The following is an 18,678-nucleotide window of genomic DNA, read 5'->3' on the forward strand; positions in this document are numbered from 1 at the left end:
AAAAGTCACACCTGTGCTAGCTCGATCATCAGTAAAAAGTTTTATTACAGTACCTGTGATGTCCTCAATCAAAAGTTATAGTCCTGTGCCCCAACCCCACTTCACCCCTACCATTGGAAGTCTCTGATTTAGCAGCATATCATGGGCATCGTTTGATGCTGACAAAAAAGAAAAGTGATCTTTTTTTCATGGCTGTATAATGCTCAATTTAAAAATAACAGTTAACTTTTATTACATTCTTGGAGCAGGCAGAGTGTTCATTAGTTGACTTTCATTGTCTCATTGAATTCCCATGCCAATCCTGCACAGGAGGGTGGTTATGATTCCCATTTGAAAGGTGATAAAACTGAAGCCCAGAAAGATGTAGTAAATTGCTCAGCTGACAAAGCCAGCAGCTGGTAGAGCCAGAATTTGATCCCAGGTTGTCTGACACTAGAGCCCACGGTTACCATTACGTGTGTACCAGTCATCAGAAACATTCATTAGTAACCTGGTTGTTGTAGGTTTTTTAAATCTTATTTACTCTAGCATCTAGGTATTTTTCTTATTTATGTTGAAATGATGTGCTTTTGTAGAACAGGAGAGGATCTGCCTTGTGTTCTCAGCCTATCTGTAGAGAAGCAGGAGCTGGGCCAGCTTTACCCCATAGCATGTACCGTCATTAAGTACCAATGCGCTTCTGTGTTTCCAGAACAACCTTGAGGCTGCTTGGCTCTGGCAATGGAGGGAAGGACTGATGGATGAGGCTGAGTTGCTGAATTGACTACCTTTCGCTATTTCGTATTTATTTGTTTATCTGCCCTCTCCCATTATGACCTGTCTGGGAGTTGGCAGAGAAGCGGGGAGGATTTATGGATGTGCCGCATAGAGCCGTGCCTGGAGTTGAAGTCTCTTGCAAGAGCCACTGAAAAATGAAACAGAAAACAAAACACAAAATACCAGATAGAGCTCCTGGTACAAATGAATTTCAAAGGTCGTTTTAGAGACACACAAGTATGTTGCCTGCCTGGCTTTCTTTCGGACAAGACTGAAAAGCCAAGACAGATGATGTGCCTGGAAAATTAGCTTTCTGCTGCCACTGTTTCTCCCTGTGGCTGTCTTGCTGTTCTTTGGCACTTGTCCGTCTCCTCCATCTTCTGCCTCCTTCCTCTGTTCTCTTAACATTCCACTCATCTCCTTTTGTCCTGGGGCCTAGCAATTGTATCTTACCTGTGGAAAGATGGAGCCTTCCACTTTTCAGAGTCTTTTCAATTTGATCTTTCTCAGAGAAGGCTGGCTGGTTGAACCCCAGGTAATGGTGAAGGAGAGTGAGGTTGATAGAAGTTAAGTGATTGTCTAAAGCCATCTGCTAGTAGTACAACGAATATAGATTTAGTGGCTATTGTGTATAAAAGAAGGACCTATGGAAAGCAGATAATGTGTGCAGGACCCAGGGATCACCAGTTATGGATGCTGACTGGGACCAATGTGCCAATATCCTCATTTCTTCCCCAGAGAAAGGCATGGCAACCCACGCCAGTATTCTTGCCTAGAGAATCCCATGGACAGAGGAACCTGGTGGGCTATAGTCCATGGGGTCTCAAAGAGTCAGACACAACTGAGAGACTAACACTTGCTCATTTCTTATACCCTATTGTCAAGTCTCATGGAAAATGTAGTGTCAGTCCGTTGTTTTTAAGAGACCAGTGTATTTGTGCTTGCTGGTATCTTCTTTACCTTCTTCCCTCCATCCAGATATAATCTCCATATGGTTTCTGCTTTGAGATGTCTGCTTTGTTCATGTTGTTCATTCACTGATTTTCCTCATTTGACATAGCATCAACTCTGTGCCAGGCACTGTCTTGGGCACTCAGAAAAAATAATAGGTACAAAGCAGATAAAACTCCTGCCTTCCGAGGGCTTATATAGTCTAGCTGGAGCCTCAGACATTAACTAAAGTTAGAGAGACAAATGACACATAGCAGCTGTGGAGGGGCTATGGGGGAAAGGAATACAGTGCTGAGAACCTGAAATGGGGTCCCGTTCCAGGTTTGTGGGATGCTACTATGGACAAATGAAAGGAGAGTGTGGCTTCATTGTTGAGTGAATGTGTTTAAGTCACCTCTAATATTCACTAGTGCTGACAGCAAAGATTTAACCCCTTTGCATCGCTACCACCGTCACTCACCTGTGCTCATAAGCTGTCTCTCAACTGGCCTCCTGTCTATTCTCTTGGCCTTCTTCAGGTCCATTTTCCACATTAAAGCCAGAGAATGTGAACCTGATTGTGTCATGTCTAGGTTTAAAGCCTTCAATGGCTTCCAAGTGCCCTTCAAATGAGAATTAATGTTCTTAATAGAACCTCCCATGCCATTGGCCATCTGGCCCCTTCTACCTATCTTATACTGATCAATTTTCACACTTCTCCCTGCCACAGCCACAATGACTTCTCCTTATTTCCTCAGATCCTCAGTATGTTTACATATGTTATCCCTTCTTTCATTCTTCCCTTACCCATCTTTCACATTTCACCTTAAAGGAGTTCTCCTCCAGGAAGGCTTTCCCGACCACAGACTGGAATGTATTCCTGGTTACAAGCATGCATGAACCTGTGTAGTTTCCCTTGGTTAGCACTTGTCCCAGGTTGTAATGTTATTTGTATGGGATGATTAGGACAATGTCACAGAGGCATGAGGGCTGGGTCAACATCTTTTTCCTCCTCATTCTAACCCTGGCACCTGGCACATGCCTTCCTCCAGTGAGTACCTAAAGAAAGGATGAATGGACTCATGAGTAAGAGTATAAACTTTACAGCTTAAAAGACAAGCTCAAAGTTTTATAGTTCAATTCCCTCAGTGTATAGATAAGATACTAGAGGATCAGAGAGATGAGGTAACTTACCCAAGGTTACACAGCAAGTTAATGGCAGAGCTGGCCTGGGAGTATGGTTTACAGGTCATGTCACAGTGTTATACTGTCTCTCCAGAAATTTCCTCTTTTGCTTCAGAACTTTGATGTTCTTTGAGATCTAGACCTATAACTGAAACACAGTGTGCTCGTTACATGGAGAAACTACCCACATTAAGCATTACAGAGTTTTGGATGAATTGCTAGCTCGTTAAAGCTCTTAAAGCCTCAGGATTCATTTGAAACCTTTTTTTTTTTTGATAATTGATTTTTAAATGAACTCTAAGGTCTCAACTGAGTACCATTCCCAAACACAGTGGAACGGGCCATGGCCTCTAGCCTGTGAAACAAATCCTTGGCTCTTTTTCTTTCTGAATTATTCAATTGATAATAAATGGAGTACAACTTTCTAACATCTCTCCTCCCCAAAGAAGGCTTTGTGATGAAGTGGGAGGCAATGAGATGCCCTCCAAGCAATTGCCTACCACAAGAATTCTCTGAAATCTGTCCTGGAAGTGATATTTGTTCTGCTTCTGGAAGGCTATTTATGCACCTCCTGAACTGTGACCAGGACAGGACACAGCTCAAAAATGTCAGGTGTTTCCTCTTGGTGAATAGGAAGCAGCAGCTTCACTGCCTTGTATGACACCCCAGAACCGTGTAGCTTATATAAGCTCCCAAATGGAATGAAAGCAAACTGTTGTTAATGGCTGCTCTATCCCAGGATCAAGGCAACACTAGCAAAATAACCAAGGGCTGTCCCACCAGGCAGATGAGACTCATAGGAAAGGGAGGAACCAGGGTGAAATCAAGAGACCATGTGTATAGAGTTGTCCAGTTTGAGTTAAAAAAAAGGCTCCTCTCTTGAGTCTTGGTTTTTCCATTTACAAAATGGATTGAGTGTAATGCCTGCCTTCCTCATTATTCTCTCTCAAAGCAGGAGGCTCTACTCTGAAGATTGGTGGGTGATATTTGGGGGAAGAAGAAGGGCATATTTCTGGCCCACGTGGAGTTCACATTTGGGGAGGGGAGACAGGCATGAAATACATATTTACCTATACCTTGTTCAATATGAATTGTGATGAGTATCACTGAGAGGATAAAATGAGATGTAAACAGTGGACTATGTACTGTGTGAAGTGCTATGACCAGACATCATACCGGCTATTTTACATAGAAAAAAATCACCACCACCACAACAACCCATATGGTATTAATATGAGCCGTTCTTTAAACTGTTTATCATATATTGACTCATTTGTCCCTCATTTAGAAGCACCTGTGCTGTAGAAACTACTATTATAGTTTTTACAATTTTATAGATGAGGAAACTTAAGTACAAAGAGGCTAATCTGCTGAAAGAAATACGGCCACTAAGTGCCAAAGAAAGGAACCAAGCAGTCTGAGCAACTGAGTCTCTATATTATGCTGCCTCTCACTTTATCCTTGCAACAATCTAAGAAATACCACTGTCATTCCCATTTTCCAGATTTGGGCACAAAAGCAGAACACCTAAGAGACTTCTGAGTTCCCCACCCCGGTGCCTCCTGGGATGCCCTCGAAGGGGTCAGCCCCGCCCCCGCCCCCGCCCCCGCCCCCGCCCCCGCCCCCGCCCCAGGAAACACTTCCTCCAGGGCAGCTTTCTGACGTCTGCCCCGCCCCCTCCCGCACAGGTGTTCCTGAAGAGCGACCGCGTGGCACGCATGGTGCAGAGCGGCGGCTGCTCCGCCAACGACTCACGAGAAGTCTTCAAGAAGCACATCGAGAAGCGCGTGCGCAGCCTGCCGGAGATCGACGGCCTCAGCAAGGAGACCGTGCTAAGCTCCTGGATGGCCAAGTTTGATGCCATTTACCGCGGGGAAGAGGACCCCAGGAAGCAGCAGGCCCGGATGACGGCCAGCGCCGCTTCCGAGCTGATTCTGAGCAAAGAGCAACTCTACGAGATGTTCCAGAACATTCTTGGGATCAAGAAGTTCGAGCATCAGCTCCTGTACAATGCTTGCCAGGTAAGAAGCCGTTACCTGGGCCCAGGGCTGTGAGAAAAGCAGGGCCAGGGACTTCCCTGGCGGTCTGGGGTGAAGGCTCCGCACTTCCACTGCAGGGGTCTAGGGTCGCATCCCTAGTGGGGAACTACTATCCCCCGAGCTGTGTGGCTCAGGAAAAAAAAAAGCAGGGCCCTATGACGACTTCTGTGTTCCCTAGTCATTATTGCCTTCGTGTGCGTATCTTGATTTTTTTAAAATATATTTTTAAATTACATTTTGTAATTTTAATATATTTTTAAATTACATTTTGTAACTGCATTGATAAAAGTTGAATATGGTCCAGTCTAGAATATTTTCAGGTTTTTCTTTTGAGTTTTAAAAGAAATGAAAACATTTTTTGAGCTCCTAAAAATCTTCTGGACCCTAGATGTTGTGTGTATTGTGTTCAAGGGGTCAGTTGGCCCATTTGTGGAAAGTGTCATAAGATCAAAATGATTTTTTTAAAAATATTATGTGCCTTTAGAATAGGTGGTATTTACCAGCTGAAGGGCTTGTACTTCCTCATTTGGTGACACAGTTGGACCTAGCACCTGGTCAAGAGAAATTATTTAAAACAAAGCTTCCATAAAACCTGCCTTGTACCCATATATTAGTCACACCATGAATTTCCAAGAGGATCTAAGGTGGCTAGCTGAGGCTCTGCTTGCACGCGTGCTAATTTGTGTCAGTCGTGTCCAACTCTGTGCGACCGTGTGGACTGTAGCCTGCCAGGATCCTCTGTCCGTGGGATTCTCCAGACAAGAATACTGGAGTGGGTTGCCATGCCCTCCTCCAGGCTGAGCTTGGGCCCACCCAAAAAATGTGCGCTTATATTTTCTCTGAATGGAAGTTTGGGGGAGTGAAGTACTCTAGATCTTCATTAGCTGCAAATCTTTCCCTATTATATTCCTGTATTCAACAAATATTTATTGTGTGCCTACTTAGCAGACTTTGCAAATGTTATTGAGTGTCTCTTGGGAGCAGTTTTAAAAGGCATATTTCCAGCCCCCAGCCCTAGATTCTGGTTCTGCATTCTCAAGGTAGGGCCCAGGAGAATGCTTTTTTAAACAAGAGCTTCCCTTCCTAGTAATCTTGCTCCCCTTTGCCTTTTAAGAACCATTATAGAATTTCAGCTGTGCCCTGGTTTGTACAACTGTACAACTCTACCCCTAAAGTTGGTTAAATGAGGACACTGTAGTTCATTGGCTAACAGTTGTTCCTTGCTCAGAATACAGTAAACCTTGGTACATCTTAATATAACTCCTCACTTAAAATAACTTTGAGGCCTTGGGAGTTAACTTACCCACACATGAGCTTGGGATACAGTTGTAAGAATGCATGTGCGCAAAGCCCAGAGTAACATGGGGCACTTTCTAAATGGTAGAAATTAAAGTTTATTATAGTCTATTGGAATAAACAAAAAGTCAACAGACACCATCAGAACAGTGCCATAAATATATATATTTTTTAATTTTTAAAAAATTTTATTGGAGTATAGTTGATTTACAATGTTGTGTTAGTTTATACTATATAGGAAAGTGAGTCAGTTATACATATATGTATATTCACTCTTTTTTAGATTCCTTGCCCATATAGGTCATTACAGAGTATTGAGTAGAGTTCCCAATGCTATACAGTACATCTTTATTAATTATCTAATTTATGTATAGTAGACTTAGTATGATCATCTTTAGGTGCATCCATGTTGCTACAAATGGCATTATTTCATTGTTTTTTTTATGGCTGAATAATATTCCATTGTATATAATTAAATGTTTAATGTAAGAACTATAGGATATTGAGATTTTCTTCTGCCTGCCTCCATGGCTATCCGCTAATTAAAGGCACACATCATTTACTTCGATGATCAGTGTTTACCCAGCTGATAACGCTGACTCCCTTCTTGCCCATGAAAATGTACCCACCACACACCAGTTGAAGTGATCTTTTAAAATTGTAAACCGGATCATGCAATTCTGTGCCTAAACCCTTCCATGGCCATCCCCTCACCCCTAGAATGGCATCCTTACTCATCACTAAGGCTTGAGGCAGAACAAGAATCAGCCCAGATCACATCGCTTTCCCTGTGTGCTTTCTCATCGGCCTTCTCTCTGTTGCACAAACATATCACATTGGCTGTGGGCCTTTGCATTTGCTCTTCCCTCACTTTAGAATACTCTTTGCCAAGACCTTTGCATGACTGGCACAGCTTAAATGTCAGCTTCTCCATGAGGTTTTCCTGGACCACTTCATCTAAAGTTCTCCCTTGCTTCACACCCTGCCAAGTCACTGTCTTTCCCATTCCCCTGTTTGATTTTTATCAAAGCCTTTACCACTATCTTCCACTTCCTATTCACCTGTTTTTATGTTTACTATCTGTCTCACCCTCTCTGCCCATCCTTCAGCAGAATGTTGGCCTTATCAGGATGGTAGTTCATCTCTGCCTTATTTGCTAATATTTCCAAAAAGTATTGAAAATACTTTGTCAAATACTTTGTCAAAGTATCGGAAATACTTTGACACAAAATAGGTGTTCCATAAATGCCTATTGCATTAATAAATGGATGATGGCAGATTGTTCTAACTAGTTGGTAGGGTCTTATCAACCATTATAGCTCACTCTAAAATTTCTGGATGTTTTAGTGAATAGGAATCTGTTTGACATCTCATTATATATATATATATATATACATTCAAAGGTATTCCTGACACCCTGCTTTCCTCTCAGCCCACTTCAGTTCAGAACCCTGGTTTCCTACCCAAAGATAGAGAGTTTCTGTGATGGGTCAAAAAGTATTTGAAATTCTCAAGCCTCAATATGAGATTAAATTTATTTGTTATTTTAAATTAACATATTAGTACTGCATCCCATGTAGCACTTGTAGATTGGGATAAGCAGGTAGCAAAACCATCTATCACCACCCTCTTCTCTACCACAAGAAGATGAGTTGTGATAGCTTCAAAAAGATTGAAAATCACCCACTTAAGTGGTAAGTAATGTGCAGAATTAGAGTTAGTCAAGTGTTCCTAAACTTGCTAGGCATAAAATGTTTCTAGTTATTAATTTTTCTAATTTCAGTGGCTAGCTTATCATGAAGATTTTCTGCTCTTGCTTAAACATCAGCATCATTGGAATGAATCTATTGCTATGCCATTTCTTACCTTGGTTGCTTTGAACTTGTTGACTATGGTAAAGTGGCAAGACCTTGTTTTACTTGTTTCTGCTAAAAAATTAATTTATTCTACTCATTTTCAAGATTTTTCTATGTGGTATTAAAAAATACAATTATATAAAAGAATAATGCCTTCTCTCCCCAAAATAATGATTGTCCCCTTAGCTGAAAGAGAGTTATGAGAAATGTAAAAGGAAGTACATCTTGGGCATTTAGTATTTTATTTTATACTGGCACCTAGTTTGATTACTGCTTCATTGGTTCACCTTAGTAGAAATCAGGGCAAAGAGCATATACAGATAATTCACAAAGAAAAAGACAAAATAATTCTGAATATATGACTGTAGAATTTCTAAGTTCCATGTCTTTAGTCATCTGAGTTATATAATTGTATTGACAATCAGAAATATTTTAAAAGAAATATACCATTGGTAACAATAATACATTACAAATGTTACAGAAATGGGTATTCTCATTACTTACTGGTAGAATGATTTATTGTGGTAAACTTTCTGTAGCATAATCTGTTAATTTGCAGCCAAACACCTTTATATTTGGCAAACCTTTTAACCTGACAGCTCTGCTTCTAGAAATTTGTTTTAAGTAGATACTTAGAGATTTTATCAAGAGTTTTAAGTCCAAAGATGTTCATTGCAACATTTTATATGACAGTGAAAAAATAGAAACAACCTTAATTCCCAGTAGGAGGGGATTAATTAACTATTTTAACAGCATGAGACAATAGTCTTCAGCTAGCAAAATAGTTGCTGAAAAAGAACACTTATCAAGGGGGGAAATGTTCAGTAGATATTTCTAAGTGGAAAATCAGGCTATGGACCAGTGTGAAGACATAATCCCATTTTTATGGAATAAGGACTGCATAGGTAAACAGTAAAATCTAAATTATGATTATCTTTAAGGGTAGCATTATGATTGATTTTTGTGTTTTTCACTTGTGCTTTTTGGTAGTTTTCACATTTTCTGCCTTAAGCATATAGGTATTTTGTAAATAGAAACAGATACCAAAAATCTCAGCAAAGAAGCTATCAAAAGAATGGGTTAAGAAGAAAATTATCTTCAGCATTGTATTTGAGACCTCAGTCATTAATATATCATCTTCATGATTTTATACCATTTCCGAGGACTACCTGTGATTATTTATTTAGTATCCATAATTAAGCTAACACTTAACTCACTTTGTAAGCCTGTCTTTACATTAGAAGTAATACATGTGAAATCGCAGCTTTGATGTACTAGATTTTTATAAAATGCTATGCAATAATGTGAAACATAACCATTAAAATAGATGCTCTTTATCAGTCTGCCTCTGACATGATCTCACACCACCATTGATGTGGGCCGCATGACTCTGGTGACCAGTTCCTTTAAATACTGACTTTGATGAGAAACATCCCTCTGACACCATCCCTGAAAATAGCCCCAGACTAACCAGAACAGATTTCGCCTGAAGTCTGTACTTCTAACACCCTGCAATCAGGTTTCAGAAATTATAGATACACTCACTAGCTTTCTCATAGATTACACTCAACTCTGCAGTACTCTAGCCACTTGTAGGAGCAAAGACACAGAACAGAAAATCATATACTTTTCATTTGCAAAAGTATGCTTGTTTTGTTTTTTTATTTTGTTGTATATTTTCTGATCCTTCTCCCTATGAGAGAGAGCAGTTCATAGGTGCTTTCAATATAGAGACATGCATATTTCCTTGTATGCATATTGTATTTTAGGGGAAAGTATAATCTGATTTCTGGTGCAGTTTTCTGATGGTTTCTGTGATCTCTTTGTGAGGTACTGCCAGGAACTTGTTTTCATCTCAAATGAGAAAGGATGTTTAACAAAGAGTGATTGTATCAGTTACACATCAACTGTCTGTTGAAAAATGAATGTCCATCAAACCATTTTTTTTAAAAAAAGCAAGGAGGCTTAATAAATGTCTCCATATTTACACACGAAATTTTTTAAAGACGATTGTGTTTGAAGTTTCATGGCTCTGTCTCAGAGAAGAGGTTGCTCATACAACATAATCATCCTTGTAAAATCATTGAAAACTCCTATTATGGAATCAGTGTTGTTTTTATTTTCCCAAACTCTTGAGAAGAAGCAATTATATAGCCATTTGAGTTAAAATCTGTTGCCCAAAAAACAGAATAACCTCTGAGAATGGGTGTTATCGTCTGAGAAATGGGACTAACACAGACCTGCTTTCTATTTTCATAAAATGCAAAAATGATTATGATATATTTTAAAAGTTTAAAAAATGAAGAGCACCCTTTTTCCTCATCCTTTCTAGTAACCTCCACATCTGGAATTGACTTAATGCCCAGTTGGATGTACCAGATATCTGCAACTTCCTACCCATATGCTTCGCTTCATGAGTTTTCCTTAATTGTTCTGTTCCGAAATGTGTGGGCATTTCCCCTTGAAAAACACTTCAGAGGTGTTTCACTTTTTATGTATTTTTAAATGAAGATAAATCCTTCTTAGGGAAGCAACCCAACTAATTTTCAAGGGGATATGGATGAGTACAAGCTAAGAAAGTTAGTTGTTTCTTCATATTTCAGTTCTGCTCTTTGAGAACAGCATTTCTTTCTGGTTGTGTCCTTATCGATCTCACCTGTAGGTCCTGGGAATGTGGGGATCTGAGTCTAACCTTCTCCTCAGCCATCATTTATGCCTCCTGGGCAGCAAGGTAACATATACACTGCAGTTAAATGAAGATGACAGTATTCTGTTCATTTATCTTCTCTGAATTTCTAGAGATTTTTTCACATAATCCAGAAGACTTGACTAGAAACACATGAAATATAATTTCCCGATTAATAAACATCTTTGCATTTGCAGTATGAAATTCCCCACCATGACTGCACCACTGACTGTCTTAACGTTTCATTACCTTTCCTCCCGCCTGTCATCGAGGTGGCTTTTGATGATGTGATCTTGTTACAGGGCTCTCTTTCTTGGACTTGATTAACATTTGGCAGCTTTTCAAATAGTTTATTAGACTCTGAGCAGAAACCTCACATTATCAGCTTTCAGCTGTGACCCGGATTACTGGATTGTATCTCTACCTCATTATAGAGTCTTTCATCTCTATTTAAGTAGATTTTATTCCTAATCCAGAAGTCTCCAGAAGATCTATAGTCTCAAAATTTGCTTCTTGTCCTGGCTGTATTTCTTAATCACTTTTCTTGGCTCTCTGTCAATAATACATTCTTTGTACATAATAGTCTTTCGATAAATACCTACTGAAGAAATGTTTTAACATCTGAGGGGATGGACATGGCAGTCTAGTACTAAACACTTTTATTTAGCAGTGTACTTTAATTATTCCTAAGTTCATTCATTAATTTAACAGATATTTTAGCTGCTTACTGTGCACTAACCACCATGTTTCAGATGCTGGGATAAAGCCTAAACTTTTCTGTTTTCTCACAGACAAGCCCATATTTTACCTCCTAGCAATTTTCCTCTTTGCTCACCCCCAAAACGACTCCGAGTGACTTTTATAGCTTTTTCTTGCTCAGAGTATTGTATTTGTTTTCCTTCTGTTGCTGTGTAAAAATTGCTACAAACTCAGTGTTTTAAGATACTACCCATGTATTATTTCAAAGTTTCTGTAGATCAGAAATCTGGCATTACTTAGCTGGGTTCTCTGAGTGCTCAAGGTCTCATCAGGCTGGAATTAACTATGACTGGACTATGTTCTCATGTCAACGCAGCTGTACAAGTCTTCAAAGCCAGCCATAGAGAGAGAGAGAGAACTTGTCTGGTGTTTCAAGTCTCTGATTAATCAGGACTTCACTGGCAGTCCACTGGTTAAGAGTTAGCTTTCCAGTGCTGGGGGCGTGGGTTCCATCCCTGATTCAGGAGCCAAAGCCCCACATGCCTCTCTGCTGAAAAATCAAAACATAAACAACAGAAGCAATATTGTAACAGATTCAATAAAGACTTTATGAATGGTCCACGTCAAAAAAGTCTTTTCAAAAGAGAGGATCTTAATCACTTAAGTTAGTCCCATCCAGGATAACCATCCTTTTCTATTAAAGTCAGCTGATTAAGGACTTAAATTACATCTGCAGAATCTCTTCATTCTTGTCATATATTATCAATTAGAAGCAAGTCATAGAGTCCCCCTGGATTTCCCTGCTGGTTCAGTGGTAAAGAATTGGCCTATTAATGCAGGAGCCGCAAATTTGATCCCTGTGTCAAAAATAGTCCCTGGAGGAGGAAATGGCAACCCACTGCAGTACTCCTACCTGGGAAACCCCATGGACAGAGGAGCCTAGTAGGCTACAGTCCACGGGGTTTCAAAAGAGTTGGACACGACTTAGCAGCTACACAACAGCAACAATGTAGAGTCCCCCACCCTCAAGGGCAAGTGAATAGAATGTTAGTCACTGGGGATCATCCCAGTTTCTGCCACAGTTGTTCTGCCCCCATTCCAGTGTTCTTCATAGAGCTCCTTCAAGTAACCTTTTAAGAGAAACTCTCCCTTATCATTCTGCCTAAAATAGGCTTCTCCTTATTTGGGGTTTGGTTTTTTCTGTAATGGTACATTGCTTTTTATCATCCTAGAACATCACACAATCTGAAATTACCTTGCATCTGTTCAGTTCAGTTCAGTTACTCAGTCATGTCCGACTCTTTGCGACCCCGTGGACCGCAGCACACCAGGCCTCCCTGTCCATCACCAACTTCCAGAGTCCACCCAAATCCATGTCCATTGAGTCAGTGATGCCATCCAACCATCTCATCCTCTGTCGTCCCCTTCTCCTCCTGCCCTCAATCTTTCCCAGCATCAGGGTCTTTTCAAATGAGTCAGTTCTTCACATCAGGTGGCCAAAGTATTGGAGTTTCAGCCTCAACATCAGTCCTTCCAATGAACACTCAGGACTGATCTCTTTTAGGATGGACTGGTTGGATCTCCTCGCAGTTCAAGGGACTTTCAAAAGTCTTCTCCAACACCACAGTTCAAAAGCAAGAATTCTTCATACTAGTTGATATTTGTTCCCTTATTATCTGCCTCCCTCTTCTGATTCATTTATTTAAGAGCAAGGACCATGTCTTTTGCATTCACCACTCTATGGCCAATACTTAAGCACAATGCTAGGCACACAATAGATGTTCAGCTAAATATTGGCTAAATCACTAAATGGAGAGGCCAAGGCATTTATGGTCTTTGGATGCTTAAATGTCCATATTCTACAAAGGTGTGTGTTTCCTCCTTTGTTTCCCTTGAGGCAAAGTGCAGCAATGGAACAGACATGTTAGTCTGAGACCAGACTCATACTGCTGATTCTCCTGTTTTATAGTGTGGATTTCACATGAGATTCACAGAATGCTGGTAGCCATAAACCTTCCCTCTGATCACTCCCTGCCTGTCTCTCCCATCACAGGGTTGGAGGACGAAGTACAGAAATTAAATTCACTCGCTGCCTCTAACAGTCATTAGATATTTGATGGACTGTTGGTTTTCAGTGGCTTTGCCTGCCAGATGTACTTTAATTTCAGCATTCTTGGGATATGGAAAGAGGTCAAGATGTATCCACCCCCATGAACATGTTCTCCTCTGTTAGCAGGAGCAAAATTAGTGGGCACTGAAAATGTGGAGGGCACCGGGCCAGATAGCAATATTTAATTTCCCAGAGCAACAATTCTCTGATGACCCCATTGGGACTTTTCATGACGGAGTCATCAGAAAATTCTTGCTTCTCTATCAGTTCTTCCTAGAACACATGGTTGGACACTTCTGTCTAACTGTGCGTGCTATTATGGTGAGATGGACTGTAATGGGACCTTGAAACTGAGAGGCAGTGGGTATCCTGGATCTGAGGAACAGGAAATTGGGCATTTTCTATGCAGGCTTTGAAACTGCTGGAGACATTTTACAAAGCCCTTCCTTTGTTGCCAAAATGGAATTACAAATATACTGGGTTTATTTGAAGTCTTTTCATAAGTATTGAACCACCAAATTGTAATCAGAGGTGTTAAAGAGGTGTTCTTTCAGAAAAGGACATACAGAAATAGTATTTTCTACTTTGCCACCTTTCACCAAATGAAGGAGGCTATTATAAACCAATCTAACCCAGCTATGCAAACGGAGATATTTTACAGGTCTTCTGACATGCTTCACCAGCCCAGACTCCCCATGATCATTATTTGAATTTACTTTTTTCTTCAGTGATTCAAACCTACAGTCTGCAGAAACTTGGATAATAGAGTGTTTTTTACTGATTACATTTTGTGGTCAACTTTTTTGTCTTCACCCTTTGTGAAAATATGCATAAAACATTGTAGTTCTTTCTGCCCAGCTTGTGAGTGGTTCTGTCTTTCATGATGGACTTTTATTCAGGGAACACCATGTCCGACCTCCAGTTTGAACAGTAATAACACCTATCAGATATGAAGCCTTGACCACATGCCAGACACTAAGCCTAGTACTTTACATATATTATCATATTTAATCCTCATAATAAGCTTGTAAGCTAGTTATTTTTACCCACATTTTAATAAGCAACCTAAAAGAGAGAGAAAGAAGTTCAACAATTTTTCCAAGGTCAGTCAGTCAGAAGCAACCTCGATTTGAACTCCAGAGTGTATGACTTAGCCTCCAAGTAAAATAAATTAATTAATTTAAAAAAATCAGCTCTTTTATGCAATTGCTGAAAATAATGGTGATTTTCTATCAATATAGAAGGCTCTGAAGAGTAAATAGAAAGTTTATCAATCCTGCCTTTATTCTAGGAAGACAGATATGTGTGTATTGTACTTGGTCTTTTTGAATCTCTTTTAATATATCCTGTTCCTTTTTTCCTAAAATTTATTGGAGGAAAAGAAAGGTCAGCTGACACTCAGTTCTTTGCATTTTCTTTTTTTTTTTAATTTTTATTGGAGTATAATTGATTTACACTGTTGTGTTAGTTTCTGCTGTACAGTAAAGTGAATCAGTTATACATATACATCTATCCACTCCTTTTAAGATTATTTTCCCATATAAGTCATTACAGAATATTGAGTAGAGTTACCTGTGCTCTATAATAGGTCCTTATTAGTTATCAGTTTTATATATAGATATGTGTATATGTCAATCCCAATTTATCCCTGCCCGCACTGTTTTCCCCTTGGTGACCATGTTTGTTTTCTACATCTGTTACACTGTGTATTTTCTAGTTAGACTTCTAGTGAATGTGTCTTTATTCACTGGTAACCAGTAAGGTTTATGATTGTTTCACTCATTTAGGTTCTACTGTATCAATACTAATGTGTCCTGATTTCACTTTTAGAAACATACTTCAAGCCTCACAGTGTTCAGAGGATGGTTAAGAACAAGAAATGTACGTCTTTCTTGCCTGTCCTTTTTAGTGTGTAATCAAGCCAATAGGAGGACTTGAAAACATGTCTTGCATAAGGAACACCTTCCTGGGTTCAGTGATCCCAGAATTAGAACAAAGTTGCTCTTGGGAGATAAAAAAGCACCCACAAAAGCATGCATGAACTTTCACCTTACAAAGGTTTTCAATGAAAAATTAAACCAGGGGTTGCTAAATATTTTAGGCTTTGTGGACTTTGCAGCCTGTATAGCAACTACTTAATTCTGTCATTGTAGCAAAAGCTGCCATAGGCATTATGCAAAGGAATGGGCATGGCTGTCTGTGTTCCAGTAAAACTTTACTTATAAATCAAGCAACTGGCATATTTGACTCCAGGGCTGTAGTTTGCCAACCCCTGAGTTAAATAATACATCACATCATAACAGAAATAATTCTTTACTTTCCACAAAGTTGCCCTTTGAATATCAGATGTTACTTTTACAACCCCAAAGGTTTTTAACACAAAACTTAGACTATCCTTGTCCATTCTGTGAACAGTGAGACATAATGGTGTTTAATAGTGTTGGCATTGAAGACCATCATTACATAACCCAGAAGTCAAGGGTGTGCTGTTGAATTCTTAATATACTTGATTCATTTAAGTCTTTTTATCTTTTTGATTGGTTGATTTTATAGGAGAAAAGTACATTTTAGTAAAGAAAGGAGTCAACAGTGAATTTACCTTACCACTGTACATCTTGGACAAGTCACTTACCGTCCTTAAGCATCACTGTGCTTCTCTGTAGAATGGGAATAATACAGCATGTGCTTTACTGCATTTTTTGTGGTACCGTGGTAAGACTCAGCACTTCCATTCTTTGGTACCTACCCAAGAGAACTGTGTATATTTGTCCACCAAAAAATATTGCCAAGAATATTTATAGAAGTCTCATTGCCAGTAGCCAAAGATTGGGAGCAACCCAAATATCTATCAACAATATCAAGTGATACACAAACCATAGTATATTTATACAATGTAATATTCAAGCAGTTTAAAAATGAAGAATAACACTGGTACATTCAACAACAAAAATGAATTTCACATTTATCTTGAATTTCACTTATCTTGAAATTCAGTTACATTTATCTTGAAATTCAAGATCAGGAAAAACTTATCTATGGTGACACAAATCAGAATAATGATTGCATCAGCAGAAGGGGAGGGGAAACTGGATAGGTATTGATTTGAAGGTACTCAGATGCTAGGAATGTTCTATTCCAGTAACATCCAAAATGGCAGCCACTTGTTGAATTAAATTTTAAATTCATTTCACACTAGACACATCTCAAGTGTTCAGTAGCCACATATGTCTTGTGATTGTCAAAGTGGACAATGCAGACACCTCACCAAGTCCTTTTGGACAGCACTGTTCGCTGTATCTTGAGTAGGATCGTGTTTTCATGGTGTACATCTGTGAAAATTAACCAAGTTTTGCCCTTGGAATTTATACTTTACTGTATATATACCTCATAAAATATGCTTCAAAATAAATATGTTTTACCTTGTAAATAAGAGGGAACTGAGCAAGAAAGAGAAAACAAAAAACCAAAAGTATAAATAAGGGCTTTTTAAATTTTAATTTTGAAATTAATATGGAACATGACCTCAGGAAGAAAAAGCATAAGAGCTCTGTGCAGAAATATCAAATGAAACTTTCAAGCTAGAGATTATTTCTCATTAACTTTAATTAGGCTCCTTTTAGGTTTACAGGCTTAGCAAATTATCAAACCAAAAATAAAAACCTTAGGCTCTGCTCTCAGGCAAGTTTCTTCAAATTCTGAAGGATTCATGAATGCTCTTCTGGTGTCATTGCCTTTGTTACATCCCTGTGTAACTAATCTGTGTTGCTAATTAGATTCCATCGTGAAGCACGGTTTCAATCATTTTCTGTCCAGCACCAGCATCTTTGTTTGTGTAGAGATGCGTGAGCCCCCATCGTGCACAAATGCATTCAAATTAATGAGTTAGATTAGAGTGGTCTGATTTCTGTTTTATGAAAGTTAATTGAAAATATAACTTCAGTCTTTGATACAGAAACCTGATTAAGCCATTGCTTTATCTTACATGTGCAACCAAGAATCCCTTTCAACATATAGTAGCTTTTAGATTATCAAGAAGCATAGAAGAAGCAGTCTGAGAATTGTAGATCAATTGTAGGTCTCTCATACTGAAGAGTCGGACACGACTGAGCGACTTCACTTTCACTTTTCACTTTCATGCACTGGAGGAGGAAATGGCAACCCACTCCAGTATTCTTCCTGGAGAATCCCAGGGATGGAGGAGCCTGGTGGGCTGCTGTCTATGGGGTCGCACAGGATCGGACACTACTGACGTGACTTAGTAGCAGCAGCAGCAGCAGCAGCAGCATGCTGGATATAAACACATGTGTTTGAGCAGAGTGGAATGAATCAGAAGAGCTATGTGACCTTGGATAACTTCTTACCTTCTCTGAGCTTCAGTTTTCCTCGCTTCCTGCCTTCCCTGGCTCTGCAAGGAGGAGTTGTTTCCCTTCTGTTTGTTCCCAGCACAAGACTCTATAATTTACTACCATGCACATCCTCTCCCTCTGGACTGTGAGCATCTGGGGTCCATGAAGTGTATCATTGTTTCCTTAACACATAGTCCACTGCCTGGCCTGCAGGGTATCTGAAAACAGGTTTATTGAATAATTGAGTCAGTGAGTGAATAAAAGAATGAAGGAGTGCTCTATTATATATTGCTTTGTAACCCATTACCCCACAAGTTACTTGGGCTTGAAACAACAGACATTTATTATCACATAACTCTGGAGGGTCAGGAATTAAGCATCGCTTAGCTAGGTCTTCTTTCCCAGGGTTCCTCACAGGCTACAGTCAAGGTATTGTCTGCAGCTACAATCCTCCCAACTAGGGCTGACTCTGCTTCCAAACTCACCCTTTGTGTTGGGAGGATTCAGGTCCTTGTGGGCTGTTGGACCGTGCCTTTCCAACATGGGAGTGGGACTTTGCAGCAGGACAGCTTGCACCAGCAAGAGAGAGTTTGCTAGGAAGACCAAGTTTGCTGTAATTTTTATAAGCTAATCACCGCATTGACATACCATGGCTTTCCCTGTGTTTATTTGTTAGAACCAAGCTCCTTGTTGCAGTTGTCACTCAAGGGGAAGAGATGACATGAGGATATGAATATTGAGATGAGGATCATTGGCCATGTCAGAAGCGGCCTCC

General features: G+C 39.7%; 1 protein-coding gene across 26 annotated transcripts in view; it reads left to right on the plus strand.

The window, feature by feature from the left end:
• The window catches only part of CADPS (calcium dependent secretion activator), an 807,294-nt gene that overhangs the window by 460,828 nt on the left and 327,788 nt on the right, over window positions 1-18,678 (plus strand). For all 26 annotated transcript variants that reach the window (XM_081524519.1, XM_081524520.1, XM_081524495.1 and 23 more), the window contains one exon: window positions 4,560-4,892. In XM_081524519.1, coding sequence (XP_081380645.1) covers window positions 4,560-4,892 — 333 coding nt within the window. The remainder of the gene's footprint in view (window positions 1-4,559; window positions 4,893-18,678) is intronic.

The sequence above is a fragment of the Giraffa tippelskirchi genome, chromosome 9 (assembly GCF_054371585.1).
Source record: "Giraffa tippelskirchi isolate mGirTip1 chromosome 9, T2T-mGirTip1v1.2.pri, whole genome shotgun sequence".
Taxonomy (NCBI): domain Eukaryota; kingdom Metazoa; phylum Chordata; class Mammalia; order Artiodactyla; family Giraffidae; genus Giraffa; species Giraffa tippelskirchi.